Genomic DNA, 11035 nt, shown 5'->3' on the forward strand with positions numbered 1-11035 from the left:
TGCGGATGTCGCATCCACTGTTGTATTGGACAAAAGGCTTGGTATGTAGAAGCTACTGTTATTGTATTAAGATATACTAATACATTAATAGTGCTACATATATGGCAGTAGTACAAAGGGGGAGGCGCTGGCCATGTGAGACGGCAGGCCTGTTATATGTGTTGTGCATAGGCCGGTCACGCTACCCGCCGCATAAGGTGTCAGAGAAAGTGATAAGGCATAGCTAGCAAAACAATCCTAATTAAACTAAAAAACAACAATATAGTAATGATAATAAACGCAATAACAGGAACAACAAAGCGAGGATACAATATTATGTAAAATACAATAGAGTAAATAAATAATCTAAAGTAACACAGTATAATACACGTGTGGACACACGGGGATATGTGACTGCGATAGACACGGATAAAACTCATATGCAGGTACAACAGAGGTAACAGCTTAATAGTGACAATAAAGGCGAGTACATGGTGATTAGGCGCTGACTTTGCCGGCGCCCTTAGTCTGTTACGTGGTCGGTACGCTGATGCGGCGATATAATAGAAGACAATAACCAAAGTAAAAGCTAGAAAGCAAAACAAAAATCATTTGAGTTAACCCACTACCGCCGGAGAAAATGAATAAACAATGGGGAAAATGCTGTGCTCATTATTTATATTTTTGTGAAATGTCTCTGTATAAAGATGACTCTGCTAGTGCTTCGGCACAAAGAAGTCAATTAGTAGACCTTGCGACCTTACCTGATTTCACCTTTCCTTGAATAGGTGGAACAAATGTTTTTACTGGTGCTATAAATATCGATGGTGTTATTTTTATTATACACATTAAAATTACTAAAATGTTATAAACACTAGTAACAGCAAAATAAGATAGCGTAAACTATTTTCGTAAATAAATGAAAAGGGTGAACGGGCGAGACAGGCAGTACTCGTAATTGTCTCATTAGTGACTTAGTACAAGTGTAGCCATCCATGAGTAAAAACAATTAAACAAGTAAACTCACAGTGGGCATTGCATGTACGTATATGCCATGCCCGTCAGCAATGGGTTAAATGAAGGAATAGAATTGATAAAAATGAAACTGTATGTTAGACACGTGGATGACATACTAACATCCATGGAAGAAAGAGAAATGTATATAGTAGTGAGGGAGAGGTCAAAGGGGAATGCTGTGTATGGGCAAGGGAAACGGACAGAGGAGCGCAATGTGCTGAGTCGGAAGTCGAGTTGGCATGTTCGTGGAAAGAAGAGTTGATCAGTCAGAGCATTGTTGCAATCGACTTGTGTGTAATGTTGACGTCGTCTAATTGTTTCGTGGGATAGTCAAGAAGCAGCAGTAACTGTAGAAACCAGAAAAAATAACGTAATACAAAAATACAATCCCCAGTCTCTGCGGGAGGTATAATAAACGACAATGTATACAAAGCAACCGGGGCTGCAGATGTCAACGGGCCAAGAGCATGTGTAACAGAGGTGGTACGAGTAGGCGTAGGAAGGTCGAGGAGACGCGTGACCCCACAGTTAGGTTCTCCCGTGGCACGCTTGAGATGTATAGGGGTCTCCTTGACGTTAGTAACACGTAAGATAATGACCGTCCTCTGCTCGCGGGTAGGGTGACCAACGCATGGACGCATACTCCATCTGTAATCGGCACGCTCACCGGCACTTTATAGTCTACGAGGGGAGGCAAAAAAAAAAAAAAAAAAATTATCTCAAGGACTGTACTTAATAGATTATCTAACGCTGTGGTCCTTGTAAAAATGTAGGGGTACGACATCAGCTGCGTGCGTGCGTACACGTGCTGAAGGAAGATCGTCCTTAGGCTCCGAAACAACTACTGGAGTGGAGGCGTCATGGGCCTCACGTTTGCGAGCGAGTGCTGAGGGAAAACCGTACACAAGCTTAACAGAATCAACACCAGGAGAGACATTGCTAGTCGCGGATGCAGGGTCAGACAGGGCGGCAACCTGAGCCGCGGGCCGGGACGCAGGCGTGACTGGTTTGACAGCTGGCACGCGTAGATTCTGAGGAGTAACATTGTTTGTCAGCGTGGCTGGCTCGGCAACGAGTACGTAAGATTCATGAAATATGACGATGTTACTGAGCGCGTATGGCAGTGAAAACGCAACGGAATGACAAAGAGAAAAACAACTTGCTTTACTAGGAGGACTGAGATCATAATGCAAACGGTAACCTGGTCCTGTGCGAATTTGCACCGGGTGAAATAAAGACGAGGCGGTCTTCCAGTACGATAGGGATGTCGACAACAACCAAAAGCCACAAGATACAAAGACATGTGATGCCCGAGAGGGTTGCTATGAGAACAGTAACACGCATCCCAGACCAATCCACGTGTCAAAAGTGCTGAGTGTCAATACATTTGTGCTGAGACAGCAGGAAATTCGTTTCACGGAGTTTGAGGGAAGTACGAGGTTCAGTGTCAGTAAGCGATGAAGTGAGTGCAGTATCCATTCGAGAGCAGTATTACACTAAGGTACCAGTAACTTGTTTACTATGCGTGCGGGAATTGTCAGACAAAGCAGGGGGGAGGGAACATGGATTGGGAACAACATGGGAGGGAAGATGAGTGAGGGAAGTATGGTGTCACTCGTGGGTTCGTGCGTTTGCTTGCACATTTTCGTATCCTCCTGTGTTTTATGCGAAAGTGGCATCAGCCGAGATTGTAGAAAGTAATTTAAGATAAATTAGTTAAGGAGTTGTAAGGTTATGTGAGAGAGGAACCCAAAAGAGGCCACCCATGAGGCTTCAGGCTTAGGGGCCAAGGGAAATGAGGGGGCCCCGTTCGTTCCTCGAAAAAAGGGGTGAGGGGACCGAACTGAAGGCTCAGAACCCACACGACTTCACAGGCTAATTATCCCCGGAGATACATGACAAAAATACAAATTCTAAAATGAACAAAAAGAACCGTGCAGAAGGCACCAAAGTAAAACAAATTAATACGTAAAAGACAATTGCCAGAAGGGCTTAAGAATGAAAAAAATACGCTAGATGGGCTTAAGAAAAACTGAAAGCATGCCAGAAGGGCTTAAAAGCAATAAAAAGAGGAAAAGGTAAAATGAGGGAAAAAGTAAAAGCTAAAGTAAAAGCTCAAGTAAATGGCGAGTAAAAGGTATGAGCATGAATAGAAGCAACAAGTAAAAGGACAAGATAAAAGTAAATAAAATTCATTGAAAGTAAAAAGTAAAATTCAAAGGAGCAGACATGGTTCACAGTATATATAAAATAATAAAATAGCACGTCCAGCATAAATACCCCTGGGCAAGTAAAAGGGGCAGTACAACCTTGTTTCGGCATCCATAGTGTAGAATCCAGACAGGTAAATCCAAAAGGTAGTCAAAGCACAGTCAGAGTATCCACTTCGTTTATTTAACTAAGCTAAAGTTACAAGAAAAAAACCGTTACGGGGGGAGGGGGGGAGAAGACGGGAGAAGAGAAGGGTAAAGGTGGGGATCGAAAGGATGATTTAGTAATAGAGAAAAGAGTCGGGGCTTGTTTATTTAACACGAACATGCGGTTTACATTAACTCCCGCGGACGGAAGTGTAGCACATAAAAAAATAAAAAATAAATAGGGAATGTTATAATAAAATAAGATATACAAAAGATAATAACAATCACAAAAACAATAAAACGTTAAAATATATCATTAAAAAAAATATAATTATGGTAAATAAATACGTAAAATAATCTGCTGCGATTCATTAATGAAAATCTTAATATAAGTAACTTTCTCTAGCCGTAAGAGAGAAATTAAAAGGATGAATAAGAAAAAAAAGAAACCATCAATTAAAAAACAAAAAACAAAGCGAGCTTGAAATACAAGATATAAAAAAAAAAAAAAAAAAAAATGCAGTCGCAGCAGATGTGAATGTCTGTTATCCGCACATCATCAGAATCTTTGTAACATATACGCGGATAACAAAGGATCTCAAAGTTTATTTAAAATGTACAAAAAGGGTGCAAAACAAAGTAAAGTGCATATAAAAAGAAGAGCCAGCGTGGTAAAGAAATAAAAAGCATAAAAATGAGGCTGGCAGAGGGAAGTGGTCCGGCTGGGCTCGACTCGCCCTGTGGATTTCGGCAGGATAGGGATAGAATAGGAGCAGGAGAGGATAGGATTAAAGGTAGAAGGTAGGACAAACGGGAGAAAGGAATGGAAAAGGGGGAAATTAGCATAGAAATAGAAGGAAGTGAAAAAGCGAAGGAACAAGAAGAGGGTGCGAATAAGAGGGGTACGAGGGGAAATGCGGCAGGATACAGGGCAGGATAGGGATAGGATGAAGGCAGGATAGAGTAGGGATAGAGATAAAAAGTAGAACAAGCAAGGGGAAACAAGAAGAGGAGGGAGAAGCTACCGTGGAAGTAGAAAGAGAAGAGAAAAAGCGAGGGGACGGGAAGAGGGTGCGGATAAGGGGACGAGAGGGATTGAAGGATCGGGGCAAGGAAGGGGGTGGGGTAGGTGATGGGTATGGTGGGAGTGGGGGGAGGTTGAAAACCTTACAGAGTGTTAGGGAAAGGGAGGAAAAAATCACGAATGGAAGTCAGTTGAATGAAAGGAAGTGGTAAGAGGCGAGGAGTGAGTTATCAACAGAGCCATTTTCTGTTCAGTGGGGAGACTGAAGCATATGCACAGTACAGGAGCAAATCGGACAATGTAGTATGGATATAATAAAACAAACTGATATCACTTAGATATACTAACTAAAAAAAAAAAATCTGCGCCTTAACCCAATAGTCTGACTAACCTTGGATATGTATTTTGGTGCCGGAGGCTGGTTCGGGCTGGTGTGGATCGTCGGTGCGAGAAGGTGGTGTATCAGTGGTCCGTCGGCAGGAGGGGTTGGGACTCCTTCGTCAATGCCTCTTCACTGGATGCCCAGACTTCGGCTCGCGGTTGGGCACGGCTGGGCCAGTAATTCCCTCGTAGAGAGAAGTGCGCCAATTGACGTTGTTTAACGGTGGCACGCGCGAAGATTTGCGTACTTGATGAATACTGGAATTAGAGCGTTGTTAGCGAATCGAAAAGCGGTGTGTCAGGTGTGAACACGCGTAGGTTTCTTGCTTTTGCTTGTTTCTTATGATCTCCCTTGTGTGTGACATTTGCTCTGCGTCTGCTGGCTTGTGAGTTCGGAGACAGGAGTCTGTGGGAGCTGGAGGCAAGTTTTTGATGTGGGACGAATCCCGTCGCTATCACCACTGTAACGAGGCCGATGAGCGACAGAGTGCAGACAAATTGCGTCTGACACGATGCGGTAATCCTGGTAGTGGTGAAGGTGTAACAGACATCTCGCTACTTGCAGCAGTTTATTGTGGAGAGAGAACTGACGGACAGAGATTTGGTCCGATCAGTCTCTTTCTGTCAAGGAAAGTAAGTAAACAACAAAGTAAAGAGGTGAATAATAGAGGGGGGGGGGGGTAAAGTGTTGAAAGGGGGAGAGGTGATAGATTACTGGAAGGGGAGCGACACCCCTTGCGTGTCATTTCTTTGTTTCTGCGAGCATCGAGTTTTGAGAGGAAGGAGGCAAGTATATGGAAAACAAGTGAACTCAAGGAAAAACGTTTTTTATGATTTTATTTTTGTACTTCTATATTTCATTTTTATTTATGCTGGCAAAAAACAAGTGAACAAGATTTTTTTTTTATTTGAAGCAAGAAAAGAAGGATTTTTGTCTGATTTTATTTTTGTTATTTTTAATATATTTTACTTTATATTTGAACAAGAAAAAGTAAGAAGTTTTTGTTGATTTTGTTTTTGTTATTTTGTATTTTATTTTTATTTTTGCGGGTGAACAAGTGAACTAAAACAATTTTTGGTTTTATTCATTTCTCCATTTTATTTGATTTTGCTTTATGTACTTTTACATTGTTCTTTTATTTAAGGATGTAACAAAACAAAGAAATAACATTGTTGAACAAGTGGATGATGAAGGAGAAAAACACTAAGAAAGATATAAAGGATAGAAGGTGATGAAGAGGTGATGTGGCGATATGTAATTGCAATGGAATATTAGGGAACCGAATCAAGTGTACGAGGTTTCATCTGTTAGGGAACTGAGGGCCATGACATCTAGGTCTGACTTTCCAAGGAGGGAGGGAATGAAAGGAGAGCATAGATAAAATGATTGCGTATAATACTGGCGACAAAATAAGGGTGAAGTAAAACAAAACCGAAAAAAGAACAAAAAATTAAAGAAACAAACGAAAAGCAAAGTAACTGTAAACACACAACGGGTCTGTTGGGCTTAAAAGCGAGGCTGGTGAAGCGGTTTTGGAGGTACATGAAATAACAGAATGAATGCCAAAAAAGAACATAACAGTAGACGGGATATATCTGTCTATCTATCAATTTGTCTATCAACATACTTATCTATTTTTTAAGTATTTCTTAAGTATTTTTTCTCTTTTTTTCCGTAGAACATCTCCATCCTGCTCGTCCTCTGACTCGCGTTTCTGTCTTATGCAATTGCACGAGTGCACTCCCGTCCGTAGCAAGTCTGTAAGATGTTCCGTTCCTGAAATTTCTCCGTTTAAAATTCACACACACACACACACATATATATATATATGTGTGTGTGTGTGTGTGTGTGTGTGTGTGTGTGTGTGTGTGTGTGTGTGTGTGTGTGTGTGTGTGTGTGTGTGTGTGTGTGTGTGTGTGTGTGTGTGTGTGTGTGTGTGTGTGTGTGTGTGTGTGTGTGTGTGTGTGTGTATGTGTGTGTGTGTGTGTGCGTGTGTGTGTGTGTGTGCATGTATGTATGTATGCACACCCTGATTCGATCCCAAATATAGATGAGGGTGAAATCCCTCTTGACACTGGCATTCTCGTGACGCGATCACTTGTTGAGTTGGTGTTGGCAAGTGAGATAACACTCTCTCTCTCTCTTTCTCTTTCTCTCTCTCCCCCTCTCTCTGTGTGGTGCAGCGGTAGCGATCTTGTCTAGCAATCTTGCTGACCTGCGTTCAAATCCCCCGCCGCCAGTGGATGGTAACCCCGGCCATTCCTTGCACACAGGGGATAACTTAGAAGCAAAATGAAACAGACACTATGTCACACCAAGGATATCCATTGTAACAAATGGTATCAAATAAAAAGAAAAAAATAAACCTCTCTCTCTTTCTCTCCCCCCCCCCCTCTCTCTCTCTCTCTCTCTCTCTCTCTCTCTCTCTCTCTCTCTCTCTCTCTCTCTCTCTCTGTGTGTGTGTGTGTGTGTGTGTGTCTGTATGTGTGTGTATGAATTTATATAAAGTATACACACACACATACGTGTATACATATATATATATATATATATATATATATATATATATATATATATATGTATGTATGTATATGTGTGTGTGTGTGTATCTAAGAATGTATACTGCGCATACAAAAATGAACACATATATGTCTGTGTATGTGTGGTAGGTAACGTATGGATAGGTAGGTATAATAAGCAACTGGAAGACTAGCAGATTAGCAAAAAAGGTAAGTGGTAATCGAAGATAATGTCCATACTTTCATATCATGGTTCGATAAGAAATACATTTAAAAGGAACTAGCAGCGTCATAGAGTGTCTATTTTGAACGCGAGCTGCAACGGAGGGAGAACACACCCTTTTCTGCGATGTCGTGGTTGAAGAGTGACACCCTCGTTTGGGCTTCGAGTGCTTCCACGTACTTGGCTCTTACGGCAGCTCTGGCTCTTACATTTGCCTGGCTCTTGACGAGGCAACGGAAGGTGAGTCCTTTAGGGTTGGGTCATGTAGGACGATGGGCTCTGAAAGGAAGAAAAGACAACATATAGCTGATCAAAGTCGAGTCTGTTTTGATTTGAACTGATTTTTGTGTTTGTGTCCTTACTGCAGTTATGTTTCCTGAAGTTTTGGCTGGTAATTTGGAAGAAATCGTATTTTCGTCCGCTGAATCCGTTAAAATACTTAATCTAGGCTAAAATCTCCCTAGGAACTAAAGCATATTCTTTTACTACAACTTTCACCCCTCTCCCTCTTCAGTCACTGCTTCTTGCCAAGCTCCCAGGCCCCAAAACTCATCCCATCTTCGGAAATTCTCGATTCGGAGGTGGTACTGCGGCAGGTAAAGCATTCCCAGTTACGTTCGTTAGAAACTAAGGCACACTGGCTTACCATGTAGAAGTGAAGGAGCAACAACACACTTCAGATGCAAAATGGACTAACCTAGCGTTCTGTTACAGAGCGCATGCAATGGCTGATCAACAACAGCCGGCTGGGCGAAGTGGTCAGACTATGGATTGGTTTCGTTCCACTGTGCATGATCTGCAGCGCGAGAGGAGCTGAGGTGCGTGTCACTCATTCGCAACGTAGCCCATATATGTTATCAGATGTATTTTACAAATGCCGAGTAAGCACTGGACACCCATCAAAAAGGCAATTAATCATTTTTCAGGTTATTCTGGCAAGTCAGAGGCACACCCACAAAGGGGCCAGTTACGACCTTCTCAGAGACTGGCTTGGTGATGGTTTACTGTTATCAACAGGTATTATCCCCCCCCCCCCCTATACTATCTCACTCTTAATCACGAGCGTAGAACAAATTGCATTAAAAAATACACCATGCTCACAGATGTAGAACAAAAACACTAGCAACAAGAGCATAATATCATTGCTTCCTCCTCCAGGCAGCAAGTGGCACTCCCGAAGGAAGCTCCTGACGCCCGCCTTCCACTTCAAGATCCTGGAGGACTTCCTGGACGTTTTCAACGGGCAGAGCACGACGATGATCCAGCAGCTGCGAGGGAAAGCCGACGGGAAGCCGTTCGACATTTTCCCTTTCATCACGCGCTGCGCCCTCGACATCATAAGCGGTAACAGTGTTACTTTATAAAGGAATCTTCAGTTATTAGCTTAATGAAATCTTGAGATTAGCTGTTTGTGCAGATTTAAAGTCAGGGTTGCCTTTACAATCTGACAATGGTCTCTAAAGAGGAATGAGTCAACAAAGGTGACTCATAACCAAGGTTATATGGATACTTACATAGTCCTTGCTTATAGTCACTCTCCCGATGTGTTCCTTTTCCTACAGAGACGGCGATGGGGCGGACGGTGAATGCCCAGGGCAGTGTAGAATCCGCTTACGTGAAAGCTTTAGACAAGTAAGTGCTCCCGGTTATATAACGTCATCAATTTAAAATATATGAAAAGAGATATAAAAACTCTAGGATAATTAAGACATTTTAAGGCGGTGTGATATCCTCTTCTAATGTTGCCAAAACTGATTCTCTGACATAATTTCATAATTTTCATCAAGAAATAAATTCAACGGATAAGCAGTTTCCCGAAGCGTGCGGTCACATAACCAAATATTAATTCTGGAAAAACGCTGAATTAGAGTCTCCCTTTACTTCTCGTCCTGTGTATTAGTACTTTAAATTTTTTAAATATTTTTTTGAAAATGGCAATTCCTAGAAACAAATGTGCAAATAAGCAAACAAACAAACAACAAATGGAAGTGGATTATCTCGATCTGGGAAACATACTCAGAGCGAAATGCGAAGGAAGATCAACAAATCTGTGCACTTGTACTAGATTTCCTGAGCCTTGGGAAATTGTTCAGACCTTTCCTCTTTTACCTATAGTGAAAAATAAAACACACATATAGCGCCTTTCGATTATCCGCATTATTGATCGTTAATGTGTAACAGTTATTACGTAACAAATAAATTCTAACATACTTGCCACAGGTTTGCCAACCTCTACATCATGCGATCGACGACGCCCTGGCTCCGTCCAGCGTGGCTCTATTACATTCTCGGGCCCAGGAAGGAGCGCGACGCCTGCCTGAAGGTTCTTCATGGCGTGTCCTACGAAACCATCGCGGAGAGGAAAGCTCTTCGGGAAAAGTCGAAGGATAGCGGGGGAAAATCAGAACCAGAGGACGAATCAGTGACAGGTAAGGGAAATTTTCCTTAATACTGAATAAATTAATAAAATATGAATGCTCACACGGTGTAAATTGTATCATTAACGTGACGATATTACATCTTGGAAATTACATGTTTCATAAAGATGGAGGGCTGCTCTCAAAAATGAATTCCGTGTCTTGCATTGTTAAATTATAACTTGAAAATAACGTTTTCATGTAAAGTACTTTTCATAATTTTTCTTGTATTTTATTTTATTATTGATTTTGTTTTACCAAGTACATAACGAAGATCAGAAATATATCATAAAAAAGGCATCTTGGTACTTTATAAAGAGTTAATAGAACATGTACCACAGCTTATTGCGGTAATCCGCATACTAAAAGTCGATGCTTCGAAACGTGCTGGGAAAAGTTAACCAGTTTCACCCTTTTTGATTTTAGGGAATAGACACCTGATATTTAGTTTATGAGATACAGATGTGTATCCTATACCTGCAAAAGCTCTTTCCCATAATCCCAAAAGGCAAGAAGAAGCGCCTGGCGTTCCTGGACCTCCTGCTGGAGTACTCGGAGGGCGGCGCCAAACTCTCCGACAATGACATCCGCGAGGAGGTGGACACCTTCATGTTCGAGGGCCACGACACCACCACGGCGGCCATGAACTGGGTTCTCTACCTTCTAGGCCATCACCCAGAGATACAGGTGTCCAGCAGAGTGTGATGTAGAGACTCTAGAGGAGTCATAATAAACTCACAAGCACGTGATTGTTGAAGAATACGCGTTTTTTCAGCTTACATTAAGCTTACTTGAGCACTTAACCACTAACTGTTCCTCAGGCTCGGGTCCACGAGGAGCTGGAGTCGATCTTCGGCGACGAGGACCGCCCGGCGACGATGGACGACTTGCGCTCCATGAAGCTGCTGGAGAACTGCATCAAGGAGAGCCTGAGGCTGTTCCCGTCCGTCCAGAGGTTCGGCAGGATACTGCACGAAGACGTCCGCATATGTATGTAACATCCATCACGTCAGTGATGGATTTATATATTAATGAAGACAACCGCATGATACTAGATCAGGAATTCTATTAATTTTTCATTGTAAAAACAAACTGAATTGAAATATGAAATGCGTTC

At 42.0% G+C, this 11035-nt stretch overlaps 1 protein-coding gene across 1 annotated transcript in view; it reads left to right on the forward strand.

Annotated features, from left to right (window-relative positions):
• The first annotated feature begins 7627 nt into the window (after positions 1-7627).
• Positions 7628-11035, forward strand: part of LOC125027740 (cytochrome P450 4C1-like) — a 4187-nt gene continuing 779 nt past the window's right edge. Inside the window, exons 1-9 of the mRNA XM_047616864.1 lie at positions 7628-7741; positions 8016-8097; positions 8216-8319; positions 8428-8518; positions 8660-8845; positions 9064-9133; positions 9722-9930; positions 10427-10605; positions 10740-10908. Of these exons, the coding sequence (XP_047472820.1) occupies positions 7628-7741; positions 8016-8097; positions 8216-8319; positions 8428-8518; positions 8660-8845; positions 9064-9133; positions 9722-9930; positions 10427-10605; positions 10740-10908 (1204 nt within the window). The remainder of the gene's footprint in view (positions 7742-8015; positions 8098-8215; positions 8320-8427; positions 8519-8659; positions 8846-9063; positions 9134-9721; positions 9931-10426; positions 10606-10739; positions 10909-11035) is intronic.

Source organism: Penaeus chinensis, chromosome 1, assembly GCF_019202785.1.
Source record: "Penaeus chinensis breed Huanghai No. 1 chromosome 1, ASM1920278v2, whole genome shotgun sequence".
Taxonomy (NCBI): domain Eukaryota; kingdom Metazoa; phylum Arthropoda; class Malacostraca; order Decapoda; family Penaeidae; genus Penaeus; species Penaeus chinensis.